At 63.1% G+C, this 21,379-nt stretch overlaps 1 protein-coding gene across 21 annotated transcripts in view; it reads right to left on the minus strand.

Moving 5' to 3' along the window:
* Positions 1-21,379, minus strand: part of dtna (dystrobrevin, alpha) — a 513,111-nt gene that overhangs the window by 146,379 nt on the left and 345,353 nt on the right. For all 21 annotated transcript variants that reach the window (XM_072467819.1, XM_072467814.1, XM_072467818.1 and 18 more), the window contains one exon: positions 20,239-20,405. In XM_072467819.1, coding sequence (XP_072323920.1) covers positions 20,239-20,405 — 167 coding nt within the window. The remainder of the gene's footprint in view (positions 1-20,238; positions 20,406-21,379) is intronic.

Consider the following 21,379-nt stretch of genomic DNA (forward strand, 5'->3'; position numbering starts at 1 on the left):
ACAGAGATCAGGGTGCCATCTTTACCCACCTCCCACACCACGCCCATGTACATGGAGAACCCCCTCCCACATATATTGTGGCAACCACCAATAAGCATCGGGGGGATGCCCCCTCCCCCACAACAGCACAAACCCCTACAATCAGGGCTTCCCCCCACCCCAGGTATTAGGGGCTCTCCCGCCCCTTGCATAACCACACAAGTATCGTGGGAACTCTCCCCCTCAGTGGCAAGTTTCCTTCCCGCCTTCACTGACAAGTTCACCCACTTCACTGACGGATTCTCCCCCCCACCCCATTCACTGGCAGATCCACCTCCTTCAAGTCATCAGTCTTTTCCCTCTACCCCCACCACACAAAACCGGACCCTCTAATAGGACTCCCCAAAGGCCCCGCCCTGGCACAGGTTGACACTGTTAGGTTGGCAATGCCAACCAGTGCCAGGGGGCAGTGCCAAGGCAGTGCCTGGGCATGTCCCTTTCCGGCAGGGGCTATAATTACCCTGGCACCCCTGGTGGGATCCCCTCGACTGAATCCTGTTCTTATAAAGCTGTTGTAAACCTCACTGACATGACTTCACAAGTGGTGAATATTCCTTGAGGGTGGATCATGTGGCTGGGAGGCCCCTTAATAATATACAAATTTATCAAAATATATTTAAAGGAGGATCCCACCCATGCATCACTGGTGAGTAATGGGAAAATTGGGAACCTGGGGCGCGATTCTCCCCTACCTGGCGGGGCAGGGGGTTCCGGCGTACTGGAGTGGCGGGAACCACTCCGGCGTCGGGCCGCCCCAAAGGTGCGGAATTCTCCACACCTTTAGGGGCCAAGCCCTCACCTTGAGGGGCTAGGCCCGTGCCGGAGTGGTTTCCGCTCCGCCGGCTGGCGGGAAAGGCCTTTGGCGCCACGCCAGCCAGCGCCGAAAGGTCTTCGCCGGGCGACGCATGGGTGGGATCGTCAGCGGCCGCTCACGGCATCCCCACACATGCGCAGGGGAGGGGGTCTCTTCCGCCTCCGCCATAGTGAAGACCATGGCGAAGGCGGAAGAAAAAGAGTGCCCCCACAGCTCAGGCTCGCCCGCGGATTGGTGGGCCCCGATCGTGGGCCAGGCCACCGTGGGGAACCTGGGGCCAGATCGCCCCGCGCCCCCCCCCCAGGACCCCGGAGCCTGCTCGCGCTGCCTTGTCCTGCCATTCAAAAGGAGGTTTAATCTACGCCGGCGGGCGAGGGTTGACAGCGGCGGGACTTCGGCCCATCGCGGGCCGGAGAATTAGCGGGGGTGGGCCCACCGACCGGCACGATTCCCGCCCCGCCGAATCTCTGGTGGCGGAGAATTCGGGTGGGATTCACGCCAACCCCCGGCCATTCTCCGACCCGGTGGGGGGTCGGAGAATCGCGCCCCTGGTTTCCTGACTCTCGTGAGATTTTGCACACATGTCGCCATTTACGCTCGCGCTGAACGCAGGCGCAAAACCTCTTGAGGAGAATTTTTTTTCTCTTGTGTGTTGTGTGACTTTGGGACTCAACCACAGAAGGCAATGGAGGTGAGGTCACTGAATATTTTGAAGGTGGAGGAGATAGATTATCAAAGGGAATCAAGGGTTATTGGGGTAGATGGGAACGTGGAATTTGAAACACAAACAGACCAGCCATGATCTTATTAAATAGCGGAACAGGCTCGAGGGGCCAAACAGCAGACTTCTGTTTCTATTTCTGTGGAAAATTGCCCAGATGTGTCCTGTACACAAGAAACAGGACAAATTCAACCCACCCAATTACCGCCCCATCAATCTACTCTTCATCATTAGCAAAGTGATGGAAGGAGTTATCAACAGTGCTATCAAATGGCACTTACTCAGCAATAACCTGCGCATGGCTGCTCAGTTTGGGTTCTGCCAGGGTCACTCAGCTCCTGATGTCATTACAGCCTTGGTTCAAACATGGACAAAAGAGCTGAATGCTAGACATGAGGGGAGAGTAACTGCCCTTGACATCAAAGCAACAGTTGATCGAGTATGGAGTCAATGGGAATCAGGGGGAAAACTCTCCACTGATTGGAGTCATACTTGGCACAAAAGAAACTGGCTGTGGTGGTCAGAGGTCAATCGTCTCAGCTCCAGGACATCACTGCAGGAGTTCCTCAGGATAATGTCCAAGGCCCAACCATCTTCAGCTGATTCATCAATGAACCCCCTTCCATCATAATGTCAGAAATGGGGGGCGAAATTCTCCGTTATCGGCGGAAAGTCCGCCGATCGGCGCAAAAAACGGCGCAAATCCGACTTGCGTCACGTCGGAAAAATGGGTCGAAAGTCTCCGGCCCGAAATGGGCTAGCAGCGACGTAACGGGATCCGTGCTTGCGCAGTGGTTCACGCCGTGCAGCGTCATACGCTGCCGCACGGCGTGACGGCTCATAAGGCCGCGCTGCTCCCCCCCACCCGACCGGAACACCCGACCGGATGGCTGGCCGCCGCTCAGCCCCGAGGTTCGAGTCACGGGATGTGGAGGCGCTCCTGGACGCGGTGGAGCAGAGGAGGGACGCCCTGTATCCCGGGCACGGCCGCAGAGTTGCCCTACGCCACAGCCGGCGTCTGTGGAGGGAAGTGGCAGAGGCCGTCACCGCTGCGGCCCTAACACCACGGACAGGCACCCAGTGCCACAAGAAGGTGAACGACCTCGTCAGAGCAGGCAGGGTGAGCCTCCCCCATATCCCCCCTCCTCCATATCCCCCTCCCCCATATCCCCCCTCCCCCATTTCCCCCCTCCCCCATATCCACCATATCCCCCCTCCCCATAGCCCCCATATCCCCCCTCCACCATATCTCCCCCTCCCCATATTCCCCCTCCCCCATATCCCCCCTCCCCCATATCCCCCCCTCCCCCATATCCCCAAGTGAATCCAGCCCGAACCTTAACCTCTGCAATGCACGCGCAACCGATGGTGTGCATTCATATACCTGCCTAACAGTGTTGCCTTTTACCCCTGCCACGCACCCCCCCCCCCCACAGGATAAGCGCGCACACAACAATAGGGAGCATGTGAGGACTGGAGGAGGCCCCGCTGATGAGAGGCCACTGACCGAACACGAGGAAAGGGCCCTGGAACTGGCTGGCGGACCTGACGACCGGGAGGTTGCTGATGCAGAGGTCGGGGGCGTAGTAGCAAGTGAGCCACCGACAGCCCGTCCCCATATCCCCCCTCCCCTATATCCCCCTCCCCCATATCACCTGATCACTGCCTGATGTCTAACCATGCATGCTTCATTGTGTATCGCAGGACCAAACGTCCAGGCACCCATCCCCGCAGATGCAGACCGCCCGCAGGATGCCCCTCGGAGGCCACGGGAGACGGAGAGACCCGGACCCTCCAGCATGCGACGCCCGCAGGATGCCCCTCGGAGGCCACGGGAGACGGAGAGACCCGGACCCTCCAGCATGCGACGCCTGCAGGATGCCCCTCGGAGCCCACGGGAGACGGAGAGACCCGGACCCTCCAGCATGCGACGCCCGCAGGATGCCCCTCGCACACCACGGGAGACGGAGAGACCCGCACCCTCCAGCATGCGATGCCCGCAGGATGCCCCTCGCACACCACGGGAGACGGAGAGACCTGGAGCAACAGGGAGACGACACCCCCGTCACGTGCGGGAGCGACCACCCAGCGACGGGGGGGGGCAGCCACAGGCCCCCGTCACATCCGAGCCAGGACACCACTACCCAGGACAGCACTACCCAGGACACCACTACCCAGGACACCCCTACCCGGGACACCACTACCCGGGACACCACTACCCGGGACAGCACTGCCCGGGACACCCCTACCCGGGACACCACTACCCGGGACAGCACTACCCGGGACAGCACTGCCCAGGACACCCCTACACGGGACACCACTACCCAGGAAGACGAAATACCGGACAGTGACTCAAAGAACAAACAAAGAACAAAGAAATGTACAGCACAGGAACAGGCCCTTCGGCCCTCCAAGCCCGTGCCGACCATGCTGCCCGACTAAACTACAATCTTCTACACTTCCTGGGTCCGTATCCCTCTATTCCCATCCTATTCATGTATTTGTCAAGATGCCCCTTAAATGTCACTATCGTCCCTGCACCACCACCTCCTCCGGTAGCGAGTTCCAGGCACCCACTACCCTCTGCGTAAAAAACTTGCCTCGTACATCTACTCTAAACCTTGCCCCTCTCACCTTAAACCTATGCCCCCTAGTAATTGACCCCTCTACCCTGGGGAAAAGCCTCTGACTATCCACTCTGTCTATGCCCCTCATAATTTTGTATACCTCTATCAGGTCTCCCCTCAACCTCCTTCATTCCAGTGAGAACAAACCGAGTTTATTCAACCGCTCCTCATAGCTAATGCCCTCCATACCAGGCAACATTCTGGTAAATCTCTTCTGCACCCTCTCTAAAGCCACCACATCCTTCTGGTAGTGTGGCGACCAGAATTGAACACTATACTCCAAGTGTGGCCTAACCAAGGTTCTATACAGCTGCAACATGACTTGCCAATTCTTATACTCAATGCCCCGACCAATGAAGGCAAGCATGCCGTATGCCTTCTTGACTACCTTCTCCACCTGTGTTGCCCCTTTCAATGACCTGTGGACCTGTACTCCTAGATCTCTTTGACTTTCAATACTCTTGAGGGTTCTACCATTCACTGTATATTCCCTACCTGCATTAGACCTTCCAAAATGCATTACCTCACATTTGTCCGGATTAAACTCCATCTGCCATCTCTCCGCCCAAGTCTCCAAACAATCTAAATCCTGCTGTATCCTCCGACAGTCCTCATCGCTATCCGCAATTCCACCAACCTTTGTGTCGTCTGCAAACTTACTAATCAGACCAGTTACATTTTCCTCCAAATCATTTATATATACTACAAAGAGCAAAGGTCCCAGCACTGATCCCTGTGGAACACCACTGGTCACAGCCCTCCAATGAGAAAAGCATCCCTCCATTGCTACTCTCTGCCTTCTATGGCCTAGCCAGTTCTGTATCCACCTTGCCAGCTCACCCCTGATCCCGTGTGACTTCACCTTTTGTACTAGTCTACCATGAGGGACCTTGTCAAAGGCCTTACTGAAGTCCATATAGACAACACCCACTGCCCTACCTGCATCAATCATCTTAGTGACCTCCTCGAAAAACTCTATCAAGTTAGTGAGACACGACCTCCCCTTCACAAAACCGTGCTGCCTCTCACTAATACGTCCATTTGCTTCCAAATGGGAGTAGATCCTGTGTCGAAGAATTCTCTCCAGTAATTTCCCTACCATTGAAGTAAGGCTCACCGGCCTGTAGTTCCCGGGATTATCCTTGCTACCCTTCTTAAACAGAGGAACAACATTGGCTATTCTCCAGTCCTCCGGGACATCCCCTGAAGACAGCGAGGATCCAAAGATTTCTGTCAAGGCCTCAGCAATTTCCTCTCCAGCCTCCTTCAGTATTCTGGGGTAGATCCCATCAGGCCCTGGGGACTTATCTACCTTAATATTTTTTAAGACACCCAACACCTCGTCTTTTTGGATGGGTGGAGACGAACCCCCACCCCAAAGTGCCATGGACTCAGAGTGGGACGAAGAGCACGACACAACGCCACTGCTGTCACCAACACCCTCCACCATCGCAGAAACACTCACCTCGGTTGGGCACTTTAGTGATGAGGCGTCTGGTACACTCACTGGTGCGCACAACACAGCCGTCCCGGTACAGCAGGTGGAGGTAGGAGCAGCAGAGGGGCCGGGCGGTCGGAGGGCAGCCCAGCCCAAGCGAACATCTGCCGCCCAGATGGATCCCGGGTTCCTGGAGTTACCACACCCACACATAGATCCGATGCAACCACCGACCCGGAGACGAGCGAAGAGGGTGACGGGCGGCTTGCGGCGGCTGCAGTCGCAGGTGGAGGAGTCCACCCGTGTCCAGGAGCTGGGAGTGGTGCCGGTCATGCGTGCCACCCAAGCTGACATCGCACGGGTGGCGTCCGCGGTGGAGGCAATGGGTGGGACGGTGTCAGACATGGGGAACGGTTTGCGAGGCCTGGGGCTTTCCGTGCAGGCGGCGTCTGTGGCCCAGGAAATGGCTGCCCTCTCACAGGAGGCCATGAGCCAGTGCCAGCGCCAGATGGCAGAGGCGCTCAACGCCATAGCCCAGTCTCTGCAGGCCATGGCCCAGTCTCAGCAGGCCATGGCCCAGTCTCAGCAGGCCATGGCCCAGTCTCTGCAGGCCATCACTGAGGGCATCGGCGCCAGTGGCCATGTGCGAGCCGGCGTCGCCAACCCCCTGGGCTCCATGGCTGCAAACCTGCAGACCCCTGTCGATACCAGCACGGGCCTCCAGGACTGGCAGCGCCAGATGTCGGGGGGGGCGTCGGATGGCCAGCCCGTTCGCATCCCCCACCCATGTAGAGGCCTGGGGGCCATCGGGCACCCCGAGGGAGGAGGAGGTGGTGTGGTCCGTCCCGGCTCCCCCTGTAGGGGAGGTCCCGGTACACCGCGACACCTCGGACTCCCCCCTTCCGTCCCAGGTGCATCGGGTGGGCAACGGGCAGGACAGTCTGGCAGCTCGCCATCCCAGTCGCCCGGGCCGCAGCCTGGCCCATCTAGGCCAGGACGCCCCAGGAAACGGCCGCCAAAGGGATCCAGTGTCAGAGGGCAGGAATCACAGGAGTCCACCTCCAGTTCTGCTGTACCGTCTGGGGAACCACGTAGACGTAGTCAAAGGGCCCGTAAGGCCAAACAATTAGGCACTGAGTAAGTTGGCACGGGTGAAGGGCACAGATGAGTTTTAGGGGCTAGGGCACGTGCATGAACTCGTTTGGTTATTAAAGCCAATGTTACACCTACAGAAGCTGCCTTTGTGCTCTGTCCAAAGCGTGCGGGGGTGTCATGTAGGTTGAGCGCAAGTGTGTGTGTGAGGGGTGGTCTTACCTCAGCCCCAGGTGAGTCTGCCCCCTTCCCCCTGGGCCGCCATCAACATCCCCCGGGCAGAGGACGGGACCGTGCGCTGCAGTGTCACAGCCGCATGCAGGGATGGTCCGGGTGGATGGTGGTACTGTGGCCATGGGTCAGATATAGTCCAACGATGTAGAGCCAGGAGCTCACCGCAGGGCGGGTTGTCATCATCCTCCATGGCCTGCAATAGACACGCGTCCACCCGCAACTGTGTGAGCCCGGCCCGTTGTGCCGCAGGTGGATCGGCAATGGGGGGGGGGGGTTGGTGTGCATGCGGGTGGGGTGGGTGGGGTTGGGGAGGGGGGTGAGGGTGCTGGGTGGGTGGATGGGTGGGGGGTGTGGGTGGTCGGCTGTTGCCATGGTGTGCGGTCTGTGGCCATACTACCCGATTCCCACGCCCATCTAGTCAGTGAAGCGGGCGTCTATCAGTCTGTCCCGTGCCCGCTGGGCCAGCCGGTAACGGTGGACAGCCACCCGCCTGTGTCTACCCCGTCTGCCCTGACCATTACCCCCATCCCTCTCATCTGGGGAGGACTGCGCCTCTTCCTGCTGCTCCTCCACTCCGCCCTCCTCTGCCTGCGGCACATCGCCCCTCTGCTGGGCTATGTTGTGCAGGACGCAGCACACCACAATGATGCGGCCGACCCTATCTGACCGATACTGGAGGGCGCCCCCAGAGAGGTCCAGGCACCTGAAACGCATCTTCAGCACGCCAAAGCACCTATCACTCCCCTTGTCGCCACATGGGCATCATTGTAGCGGTTCTCTGCCTCATTGCGTGGCCTCCGTATAGGCGTCATCAGCCACGATCGCAATGGGTAGCCCCTGTCGCCCAGCAACCAGCCCCTCAGCCGGGGATGACGTCCCTCGTACATGCCGGGGATGGATGACCGCGACAACACGTATGAGTCGTGTACACTGCCTGGGTAACGGGCGCAGACGTGCAGGATCATCATGCGGTGGTCGCAGACCACCTATATGTTCATCGAATAGGTCCCCTTCCTATTGGTGAACACGGCCCTGTTATCTGCAGGTGGCCGCACGGCGACGTGCATCCCATCGATCGCGCCCTGGACCATGGGGAACCCGGCCACGGCAGAGAAGCCCACGGCCCGGGCACCTTGGCTGGCCCGGTCCACGGGGAAGCGGATGTAGCGGTGCGCCATGGCATATAGGGCATCTGTCACTGCCCGGATGCACCGATGCACCGATGTCTGCGATATGCCGGACAGGTCCCCACTCGGTGCCTGGAATGACCCCGTTGCATAAAAGTTCAGGGCCACCGTAACCTTGACGGACACGGGGAGAGGGTGTCCCCCGCCAGTGCCACGCGGTGACAGGTGTGCCAGCAGGTGGCAGATGTGTGCCACGGTTTCCCGCCTCATCCGGAGTCTCCTCCTGCATTCCCGGTCCGTTAGGTCCTGGTATGACTGCCGGGGCCGGTACACACGGGGCGCCCTCGGGTGCCTCCGTTGCCGTGGGGCCGCGACGTCCTCCTGCCCCTCCTCGTCCTGTCGGTCAGGTGTCCCTCCAGCCTGGGCGGCTGCCGCCTGTCCCTCTGCGGCAGCCTGCGCCGCCTCTCTGGCACGCTCCTCCTCCTCCTCCTCCTCATCCAGGGCAACATAGACATGAGCAGCTGCCGCCACGGCGGCCAACATCGCTGGATGATCGGAAAACATGACGGCCTGGTGGGGGGGAGGGGAACAACGACATGACATCATTGCCCATATCCCCTCCTCCCCCCAGCCAGGTGGCATTGACCGCATGGGTCCAACTGTTGGAGGCTGGCACCTGGCCAGGTGGACCAACACACTTGCCCTCGCATCCCCCTCCCCGGCACGGACCCCCCCCATCCACCTCCCCGGCACGGACCCCCCCCATCCCCCTCCCCGGCACGGACCCCCCCCAACCTCCACCCCGGCACGGACCCCCCCATCCCCCTCCCCGGCACGGACCCCCCCCCCCCCCCCATCCCCCTCCCCGGCACGGACCCCCCCCCAACCTCCACCCCGGCACGGACCCCTCCCAACCCCCTCCCCGGCACGGACCCCCCCCCATCCCCCTCCCCGGCACGGACACCCCCCCCCCCATCCCCCTCCCCGGCACGGACCCCCCCCCCACCCCCCTCCCCGGCACGGACCCCCCCCCCATCCCCCTCCCCGGCACGGACCCCCCCATCCCCCTCCCCGGCACGGACCCCCCGCCCATCCCCGTCCCCGGCACGGGCCCCCCCCATCCCCCTCCCCGGCACGGACCCCCCCCGCAACCTCCACACCGGCACGGACCCCCCATCCCCCTCCCCGGCACGGACCACCCTCCACCTCCACCCCGGCACGGACCCCCCCCAACCTCCTCCCCGGCACGGACCCCCCATCCCCCTCCCCGGCATGGACCCCCCCCCAACCTCCACCCCAGCACGGACCCCCCCCCAACCTCCTCCCCGGCACGGACCCCCCATCCCCCTCCCCGGCACGGATCCCCCACCCCCAACCTCCACCCCGGCACGGACCCCCCCCAACCTCCACACCGGCACGGAACCCCATCCCCCTCCCCGGCACGGACCCCCCCCCATCCCCTTCCCGGCACGGACCCCCCCCCATCCCCCTCCCCGGCACGGACCACCCCCAGCCCCCTCCCCGGCATGGACCCCCCCCATCCCCCTCCCCGGCACGGACCCCCCCCCCAACCTCCACCCGGGCACGGACCCGCCATACCACTCCCCGGCACGGACCCCCCCCCCCAACCTCCACCCCGGCACGGACCCCCCCCAACCTCCACCCCGGCACGGACCCCCCATCCACCTCCCCGGCACGGACCACCTCCCACCTCCACCCCGGCACGGACCCCCCCCCCAACCTCCACCCCGGCACGGACCCCCCATCCCTCTCCCCAGCACGGACCCCCCCCCAACCTCCACCCCGGCACGGACCCCCCCAACCTCCACCCCAGCACGGACCCCCCCCAACCTCCTCCCCGGCACGGACCCCCCATCCCCCTCCCCGGCACGGACCACACCCCCCCCAACCTCCACCCCAGCACAGACCCCCCCCGCAACCCCCACCCAGGCACGGACCCCCCATCCCCCACCCCGGCATGGACCCCCCCAACCTCCACCCCGGCACAGAAACCCCCCCCAACCTCCACCCCGGCACGGACCCCCCATCCCACTCCCGGCACGGACCCCCCACCCCCAACCTCCACCCCGGCACGGACCCCCCCCAACCTCCACACCGGCACGGACCCCCCATCCCCCTCCCCGGCACGGACCCCCCCCCCACCTCCACTCCGGGACGGACCCCCCATCCCCCTCCCCGGCACGGACCCCCCCCATCCTCCTCCCTGGCACGGACCCCCCCCATCCCTCTCCCCGGCACGGACCCCCCCCTCCCCCTCCCCGGCACGGACCCCCCCCCATCCCCCTCCCCGGCACGGACCCCCCCTTCCCCTTCATCCCCCTCCCCGGCACGAACCCCCCCCAACCTCCACCCCGGCACGGACCCCTCATCCCCCTCCCCGGCACGGAACCCCCCCCCAACCTCCACCCCGGCACGGACCCCCCCCAACCTCCACCCCGGCACGGACCCCCCATCCCCCTCCCCGGCACGGACCCACCCCCCCCAACCTCCACCCCGGCACGGACCCCCCCCCCCAACCTCCACCCCAGCACGGACCCCCCCCCCAACCTCCACCCCGGCACGGACACCCCCCAACCTCCACCCCGGCACGGACCCCCCATCCCCCTCCCCGGCACGGACCACCCCCCAAACCTCCACCCCGGCACGGACCCCCCATCCCCCTCCCCGGCACGGACCCCCCCCCCGACCTCCACCCCAGCATGGACCCCCCCCCACCCCCTCCCCGGCACGGACCCCCCCCCCCCCAACTACCACCCCGGCACGGACCCCCCCCAACCTCCACCCCAGCACGGACCCCCCCCAAACCTCCTCCCCGGCACGGACCCCCCATCCCCCTCCCCGGCACGGACCCCCCCCCCAACCTCCACCCCAGCACGGACACCCCCCAACCTCCTCCCCGGCACGGACCCCCCATCCCCCTCCCCGGCACGGATCCCCCACCCCCAACCTCCACCCCGGCACGGACCCCCCCCCCAACCTCCACACCGGCACGGAACCCCATCCCCCTCCCCGGCACGGACCCCCCCCATCCCCTTCCCGGCACGGACCACCCCCAGCCCCCTCCCCGGCACGGACCCCCCCCCATCCCCCTCCCCGGCACGGACCCCCCCCCAACCTCCACCCCGGCACGGACCCGCCATACCACTCCCCGGCACGGACCCCCCCCCCAACCTCCACCCCGGCACGGACCCCCCCCCAACCTCCACCCCGGCACGGACCCCCCATCCACCTCCCCGGCACGGACCACCTCCCACCTCCACCCCGGCACGGACCCCCCCCCAACCTCCACCCCGGCACGGACCCCCCATCCCTCTCCCCGGCACGGACCCCCCCCCCCAGCCTCCACCCCGGCACGGACCCCCCCCAACCTCCACCCCAGCACGGACCCCCCCCAACCTCCTCCCCGGCACGGACCCCCCATCCCCCTCCCCGGCACGGACCACACCCCCCCCAACCTCCACCCCAGCACGGACCCCCCCCGCAACCCCCACCCAGGCACGGACCCCCCATCCCCCTCCCCAGCATGGACCCCCCCAACCTCCACCCCGGCACAGAAACCCCCCCCAACCTCCACCCCGGCACGGACCCCCCATCCCCCTCCCCGGCACGGACCCCCCACCCCCAACCTCCACCCCGGCACGGACCCCCCCCAACCTCCACACCGGCACGGACCCCCCATCCCCCTCCCCGGCACGGACCCCCCCCACCTCCACTCCGGGACGGACCCCCCATCCCCCTCCCCGGCACGGACCCCCCCATCCTCCTCCCTGGCACGGACCCCCCCCCATCCCTCTCCCCGGCACGGACCTCCCCCATTCCCCTCCCCGGCACGGACCCCACCATCCCCTTCCCCGGCACGGACCCCCCCCCATCCCCATCCCCGGCACGGACCCCCCCCTCCCCCTCCCCGGCACGGACCCCCCCCCATCCCCCTCCCCGGCACGGTCCCCCCCTTCCCCTTCATCCCCCTCCCCAGCACGGACCCCCCCCCAACCTCCACCCCGGCACGGACCCCTCATCCCCCTCCCCGGCACGGACCCACCCCCCCCAACCTCCACCCCGGCACGGACCCCCCCCCCAACCTCCACCCCAGCACGGACCCCCCCCCAACCTCCACCCCGGCACGGACACCCCCCAACTCCACCCCGGCACGGACCCCCCATCCCCCTCCCCGGCACGGACCACCCCCCCAACCTCCACCCCGGCACAGAAACCCCCCCCAACCTCCACCCCGGCACGGACCCCCCATCCCCCTCCCCGGCACGGACCCCCCACCCCCAACCTCCACCCCGGCACGGACCCCCCCCAAACTCCACACCGGCACGGACCCCCCATCCCCCTCCCCGGCACGGACCCCCCCCCATCCCCCTCCCCGGCACGGACCCCCCCTTCCCCTTCATCCCCCTCCCCGGCACGGACCCCCCCCAACCTCCACCCCGGCACGGACCCCTCATCCCCCTCCCCGGCACGGACCCACCCCCCCCAACCTCCACCCCGGCACGGACCCCCCCCCCAACCTCCACCCCAGCACGGACCCCCCCCCAACCTCCACCCCGGCACGGACACCCCCCAACCTCCACCCCGGCACGGACCCCCCATCCCCCTCCCCGGCACGGACCACCCCCCCAACCTCCACCCCGGCACGGACCCCCCCCCCAACCACCACCCCGGCACGGACCCCCCATCCCCCTCCCCGGCACGGACCACCCCCCACCTCCACCCCGGCACGGACCCCCCCCCCACCTCCACCCCGGCACGGACACCCCATCCCCCTCCCCGGCACGGACCCCCACCCCCATCCCCCTCCCCGGCATGGACCCCCCACCCCCAACCTCCACCCCGGCACGGACCCCCCCAACCTCCACCCCGGCACGGACCCCCCCCCCAACCACCACCCCGGCACGGACCCCCCATCCCCCTCCCCGGCACGGACCACCCCCCACCTCCACCCCGGCACGGACCCCCCCCCCCCACCTCCACCCCGGCACGGACACCCCATCCCCCTCCCCGGCACGGACCCCCACCCCCAACCTCCACCCCGGCGCGGACCCCCCATCCCCCTCCCCAGCACGGAACCCCCCCCCAACCTCCACCCCGGCACGGACCCCCCCCAACCTCCACCCCGGCACGGACCCCCCATCCCCCTCCCCGGCACGGGCCCCCCACCCCGGCACGGACCCCCCCAACCTCCACCCCGGCACGGACCCCCCAGCCCCCTCCCCGGCACGGACCACCCCCATCCCCCTCCCCGGCACGGACCCCCACCCATCCCCCTCCCCGGCACGGACCCCCCCCCCCGAACCTCCACCCTGGCATGGACCCCCCATCCCCCTCCCCGGCACGGACCCCCCCCCCCCAACCTCCACCCCGGCACGGACCTCCCATCCCCCTCCCCGGCACGGACCCCCCCCATCCCCCTCCCCGGCACGGACCCCCCCTTCCCCTTCATCCCCCTCCCCGGCACGGACCCCCCCCAACCTCCACCCCGGCACGGACCCCTCATCCCCCTCCCCGGCACGGACCCACCCCCCCCAACCTCCACCCCGGCACGGACCCCCCCCCCAACCTCCACCCCAGCACGGACCCCCCCCCAACCTCCACCCCGGCACGGACACCCCCCAACCTCCACCCCGGCACGGACCCCCCATCCCCCTCCCCGGCACGGACCACCCCCCCAACCTCCACCCCGGCACGGACCCCCCATCCCCCTCCCCGGCACGGACCCCCCCCGACCTCCACCCCAGCATGGACCCCCCCCCACCTCCACCCCGGCACGGACACCCCATCCCCCTCCCCGACACGGAACCCCCCCCCAACCTCCACCCCGGCACGGACCCCCCCCCCAACCTCCACCCCAGCACGGACCCCCCCCCAACCTCCACCCCGGCACGGACACCCCCCAACCTCCACCCCGGCACGGACCCCCATCCCCCTCCCCGGCACGGACCACCCCCCCAACCTCCACCCCGGCACGGAGCCCCCATCCCCCTCCCCGGCACGGACCCCCCCCCGACCTCCACCCCAGCATGGACCCCCCCCCACCTCCACCCCGGCACGGACACCCCATCCCCCTCCCCGGCACGGAACCCCCCCCCAACCTCCACCCCGGCACGGACCCCCCCCAACCTCCACCCCGGCACGGACCCCCCCCAACCTCCACCCCGGCACGGACCCCCCAGCCCCCTCCCCGGCACGGACCACCCCCATCCCCCTCCCCGGCACGGACCCCCCCCCCATCCCCCTCCCCGGCACGGACCCCCCCCAACCTCCACCCTGGCATGGACCCCCCATACCCCTCCCCGGCACGGACCCCCCCCCCCCAACCTCCACCCCGGCACGGACCTCCCCCCCAACCTCCACCCCGGCACGGACCCCCCATCCCCCTCCCCGGCACGGACCCCCCACACCCAACCTCCACCCCGGCATGGACCTCCCCCCCAACCTCCACCCCGGCACGGACCTCCCATCCCCCTCCCCGGCATGGACCCCCCACCCCCAACCTCCACCCCGGCACGGACCCCCCCAACCTCCACCCCGGCACGGACCCCCCCCCCAACCACCACCCCGGCACGGACCCCCCATCCCCCTCCCCGGCACGGACCACCCCCCACCTCCACCCCGGCACGGACCCCCCCCCCAACGTCCACCCCAGCACGGACCCCCCATCCCCCTCCCCGGCACGGACCACCCCCCCAACCTCCACCCCGGCACGGACCCGCCATACCCCTCCCCGGCACGGACCCCCCCCGACCTCCACCCCAGCATGGACCCCCCCCCCACCTCCACCCCGGCACGGACACCCCCCAACCTCCACCCCGGCACGGACCCCCATCCCCCTCCCCGGCACGGACCACCCCCCCAACCTCCACCCCGGCACGGAGCCCCCATCCCCCTCCCCGGCACGGACCCCCCCCCGACCTCCACCCCAGCATGGACCCCCCCCCACCTCCACCCCGGCACGGACACCCCATCCCCCTCCCCGGCACGGAACCCCCCCCCAACCTCCACCCCGGCACGGACCCCCCCCAACCTCCACCCCGGCACGGACCCCCCCCAACCTCCACCCCGGCACGGACCCCCCAGCCCCCTCCCCGGCACGGACCACCCCCATCCCCCTCCCCGGCACGGACCCCCCCCCCATCCCCCTCCCCGGCACGGACCCCCCCCAACCTCCACCCTGGCATGGACCCCCCATACCCCTCCCCGGCACGGACCCCCCCCCCCCAACCTCCACCCCGGCACGGACCTCCCCCCCAACCTCCACCCCGGCACGGACCCCCCATCCCCCTCCCCGGCACGGACCCCCCACCCCCAACCTCCACCCCGGCATGGACCTCCCCCCCAACCTCCACCCCGGCACGGACCTCCCATCCCCCTCCCCGGCATGGACCCCCCACCCCCAACCTCCACCCCGGCACGGACCCCCCCAACCTCCACCCCGGCACGGACCCCCCCCCCAACCACCACCCCGGCACGGACCCCCCATCCCCCTCCCCGGCACGGACCACCCCCCACCTCCACCCCGGCACGGACCCCCCCCCCAACGTCCACCCCAGCACGGACCCCCCATCCCCCTCCCCGGCACGGACCACCCCCCCAACCTCCACCCCGGCACGGACCCGCCATACCCCTCCCCGGCACGGACCCCCCCCGACCTCCACCCCAGCATGGACCCCCCCCCCACCTCCACCCCGGCACGGACACCCCATCCCCCTCCCCGGCACGGACCCCCACCCCCAACCTCCACCCCGGCACGGACCCCCCATCCCCCTCCCCAGCACGGAACCCCCCCCCAACCTCCACCCCGGCACGGACCCCCCCCAACCTCCACCCCGGCACGGACCCCCCATCCCCCTCCCCGGCACGGGCCCCCCACCCCGGCACGGACCCCCCCAACCTCCACCCCGGCACGGACCCCCCAGCCCCCTCCCCGGCACGGACCACCCCCATCCCCCTCCCCGGCACGGACCCCCACCCATCCCCCTCCCCGGCACGGACCCCCCCCCCGAACCTCCACCCTGGCATGGACCCCCCATCCCCCTCCCCGGCACGGACCCCCCCCCCCCCCAACCTCCACCCCGGCACGGACCTCCCCCCCAACCTCCACCCCGGCACGGACCCCCCATCCCCCTCCCCGGCACGGACCCCCCACCCCCAACCTCCACCCCGGCATGGACCTCCCCCCCAACCTTCACCCCGGCACGGACCCCCCATCCCCCTCCCCGGCATGGACCCCCCAACCTCCACCCCAGCACGGACCTCCCCCCCAACCTCCACCCCGGACGGACCCCCCATCCCCCTCCCCGGCACGGACCCCCCACCCCCAACCTCCACCCCGGCACGGACCCCCCCCCAACCTCCACCCCGGCACGGACCCCCCATCCCACTCCCCGGCACGGACCCCCCCCCATCCCCCTCCCCGGCACGGACCCCCCCACCCCCCTCCCCGGCACGGACCACCCCCCAAACCTCCACCCTGGCACGGACCCCCCATCCCCGTCCCCGGCACGGACCCCCCCCCCAACCTCCACCCCGGCACGGACCCCCCATCCCCCTCCCCGGCACGGACCCCCCCCAACCTCCACCCCGGCACGGACCCCCTCCTGCTCCTGGCACTCCCCCGGTGCCCAGCCTACTCTAACCACCCCCCCCCCCCCGCCGCATACACACACACACACACAACCCTAGACACACCTCTCCTCACGCATTCAGACTGCGGCCACGCCATCGCCTGCCCAGAGCCAACCCCCCAGGCCGTCACTCACCTCCACGCTGGTCGGCGTGAACCTGGAGCACAGGGTCACGCCAATGAAAAGGAGGTTTAATTTACGTCGACGTGAACGGTCATCACGACGACGGGACTTCGGCCCATCCGGAAGGGAGAATATCGGCAGGCCGAAAATCGGCTGCCTTGCGCAGACCCGTGACATTCTCCGACGGCAGCGGCGACATTAACGCCCCGCCGACTTTTCTCCCTTCGGAGACTTCGGCAACCGGCGGGGGCGGGATTCACGGCGACCAACGGCCGTTCTCCGACCCTCTGGGGGGTCGGAGAATGACGCCCGGGATGTTTGCGGATAGCAGAACAATGTTAAGCACCATTCATGGCTCCTCAGATAATGAAGCAGTCTATGTCCAAATGCAGCAAGACCTGGACAATATCCAGGCTTCGGCTGACAAGTGACAAGTTACATTCACAGCACACATGCCAGGCAATGACCATCTCCTACAAGAGAGGATCTAACCATCATCCCTTGACATTCAATGGCATTACCATCGCTGAATCCCCCACAATCAACACCCTGGGGGTTACCTTTGATGAGAAGCTGAACTGGACTAGGCATATTAATACTGTGGCTACCAGGACAGGTCAAAGGCAAGGAATCCTACGCCAAGTAACTCACCTCCTGATCCCCCAAAGCCTGTACACCACAAGGCATAAGTCAGGAGTGTAATGGAATACTCTCCACTTACCTGGATGTGTACAGCATCAACAACACTCATGAAGCTCGACACTATCCAGGACAAAGCAGCCCGCTTGATTGCTCCTCCTTCCACAATCATTCAAACCCTCCACTACGGATGAACAGTGGCAGGCGTGTGTACCATCTACAAGATGCACTGCAGTAACTCACCAAGGTTCCTTAGATGGCACCTTCCAAACCCACGACCACGACCATCTAGAAGGACATGAGCAACAGATACCTGAGAACCCCACCATCAGGAGGTTCTCCTCCAAGTCGCTCACCACCCTGACTTGTAAATATATCGCCATTCCTTCTTTTCTGGGGCAACATCCTGGAACTCCCTCCCTAACAGCACACTGGGTGCACCTACACCTCAAGGACTACATCGCTTCAAGAAGGCAACTCACCATCATCTTCTGAGGAGCGACTAGGGATGGACAATAAATGCTGGCCTAACCAGCAATGCCCACATCCCGTAAATTAATTTAAAAAATGATCCATTCTACTGTTAAGGTAAATAACTGGCTGGGATTCTTCCATTCCAGATTCTAAGTGCTCCCACCAACGGAGAATCGGGACTGTGACTTGCTAACAATAAGAGCTTTGCAAGGATGGGATTTTCAATGCTTTACTGTGCAAAACTATGTATCGCGCCGAACATGTCGATTACTGGGGTCGGGCCACAATTTTGAATGCGTGCCTTGATCCCAACATCCAGGAACAAGTCTTCTCCACCCCACAACGCAAATGTTGACTCCCCGCTGACATCGGGAGCACCCCCAACCCCTCATCAAGGAGGGCATCCTTCCCTCACCAGGGCAATACTGTCACAATGTTTAGAAACATTACTGTTGTAAATGACATCTGCTGACTACTTCAACAATGCTAAGTGCTTTCTTGAAGTTAGAAAAGAGAGAGGAAGTGAAACCACTTAGCTGCTTGAAGTGGTCAGCAGCTGTTAATCATAACAAGAATGTTTCTAAACATTGCAGTTAGGATCAATGGAAAGTACTTCAGATGCATTCATGCCTGAAGGAAAGCGAAGTAAACAAACGTCCTGGCAGCTGCTTTAAACCATTAAGCTGTCAATCAAAGGCAAGTTAAAGGTGCTGCACTGTGAAATTGAATGAATGCTTAGCATTTCAAAGGATCTCAGGAGATTACAAGCCTTTTCAATTGTTGAGGGCTTTCTGGGAAGGCCCTGACACTTCAAAAAGCTGCAGTTTCAAAAGCATAGGACTGAGGGAGCAGATGTGAGGAAAGGGAAAGTCTTCCTGGCTTCATTTTTCACTGAACTGCTAGGTCTGCTCATTAGCTGTCAGGCAGAGCAGTTTGGGTTGAGAAGGTCACTTCTGAGTTAAGCAGGTCAGTCAAGGATGAAGATCTTGAACAGAGGGATGCCTGAGATCACCGTGCCAAGAGTGATCTTCAGGTTGCCCAGGGCTGGATGGAGCAATCCAGACACAGGGCTTGTCATTCACGATGCTTAAAGCTCCCCAAAAACCTTCTATAGCTTTGCATGGCAACTTACTGTCATTCAACTTTTTCTGGCGTGTTTAAAGAGTAACTAATGAGTAAGTACAGCAATTTCATGTATTGAAATGCAGATATTTGTGCCGATTGGAAGATGTTAGGAAAATTGGGTTCTAAATGTAGTGGGCAATTTAGGATTAAAAGCCTGGGGTTAGAATATGCTTGTTTTAAAATAATACTATTGTGTAGGGTCTGGGTGGGTTTAGCAGCCAGCTGGTGAAATTGACGAAGGAATGTGGTTTTCAGACTGGGCTAATGCACAGTGGTTTGCCTGAGGAAGTCCCTGGGGAGTTAATCGCTTTGCAGTCTGCAGAAATAAGTTGTTTTTCAGCTTGGGGAGATGAGGCCATTGCTGGGTGGAGCCAAGAAAGGCAGAGAGACATTTTGAAAGCATTAGAGTGGGAGAACATTTTGAAAGCATTAGAGTGGGAGAACCTTTGGAGGGAGGAGTTGCCTTCTGATCTGCCTGACGCTGAGTCCACAATTGTCCCACAGTAAGATAGATTGAGATCTGTATGTTTCTTTTCTTGTTGTGTGATGGGAAATTGCATAATTGTGTTCAGGTGTAAATTGTAAGCTGTTCTTTTCGGGTGTGAAGTTAACACGTTTAATATTGTAGTTATAATAAAGTTTTGTTTTAAAAATAACCAAGCCCTATTTCTTCATGCAATCACTCCATGGAGTGAATCATTGTCTTTCAAATAAACTAAAATATTGGGGTTTTGATCCAGTATTTTAGCCACTGTTGGGATCTGGTCTACAATCATAATATATTACAGTGGGGTGCCTGTACTTGTCCAGGAGCAGGGCAAATCACACAGCAACTTGCTGATATCCACATTTGACTGTACGTGCAGGGACATGAGAAGTTACTGTCCATTTTATAAAATTACAATGATGAACACGAACAGCCTCAGTTATTCTTACCACAAGAAACGAGCCAATATTTTTCCCAACACACTCCTTGCCAACTCAAAGAAGGAGTACATTGAATGAAACAATTATAATTTATACTATTCAGGGAAGCAATGTATTGTTTATAAATTAAGCAAATTGCTTATCGATATGCTGTAATTATAGATAAATCTTTTTCTCTTAAACCCAGTAAATTCATGTTCTTCTTACCCATGATGTGTATTCTTTCATTTGGTGTTGGTTGCTATGAGAACCGCTTGCATGGCCTCTCCAAAAGCAGTCCTGACATAGCTGGTAATTGTGACACTGCTGGCAACGATATCGAAAACCCATCATGCTCTCACTGTGGCAATAGGAACACTCAACAGGGTGGAAGACTGTGTAGATGGAACAACACAAAACCACTTAAGCTATTTTTACTTTGTGCAGTTAATAGTTTTCAGTCATCTTTTATTTTCCATTTATACTGGATATTTGTATACATGCAGTTTGATTAAACAGTATATTTATTCTCTTCAAATTGTCCTGAGAAAGTGATTCCCTGCAAATCTTGACATTTGTCATCTTGATATCACTTACATTGTGATGCTCTGAACACAGGAATGGGAGAGACAGTGACGTAGTGGTAATGTCACTGGTTTAGTAATCCAAGTACCAATGCTAATTCTCTGGGGACATGGGTTCAAATCCCACCACACCAGCTGGTGCAATTTAAATTCCAATAATAAAATCTGGAATCGAAAGCTAATCTCAGTCATGGTAATCATGACACCAACATCAATTGTTATAACCCACCTGGGTTCACTAATGTCCTTTAGGGAAGGAAATTTGCCATCCTTACCTGGTCTGGTCATAATGTGACTCCAGACCCACAGCAATATGGTTGACTCTCAAATGCCCTCTGAAATGGTCTAGCAGGTCAATCAGCTCAAGGACAATTAGGAATGCGCGACAAATGCTGGCCTTGCCAATGATGCCCATATTCCATAAAAGAATACATTTTTTAAAAATTCAGACAGCTGACCCTGCCACTTCCAGATTTTTTTTTTAACATAGGTGCAGGGATACTTGCACGTGCCATGGGGAATTTTCTTGTGAGCCAGAATATATTTTATGCTCTGCTGCAAAACTGGGCTTTCCATAGACACAGGACTGTAATTCTGAGGTTTCATAATGGGCCAAATCCAGAGCTCCGAGTTATCCAGAAGCATACAAGCCAAGATAAAACAGAACAAGAAAACGTATGACAGTCACAAAAGACTTAATATTGTTAGAAAGCAGTAGAGCTGCAGAGAAAGTATAATGGTGAAATAAAAATGGTAATTAGGGAAGCAAAGAGAGGATATGAAAA

Source organism: Scyliorhinus torazame, chromosome 11 (assembly GCF_047496885.1).
Source record: "Scyliorhinus torazame isolate Kashiwa2021f chromosome 11, sScyTor2.1, whole genome shotgun sequence".
Taxonomy (NCBI): domain Eukaryota; kingdom Metazoa; phylum Chordata; class Chondrichthyes; order Carcharhiniformes; family Scyliorhinidae; genus Scyliorhinus; species Scyliorhinus torazame.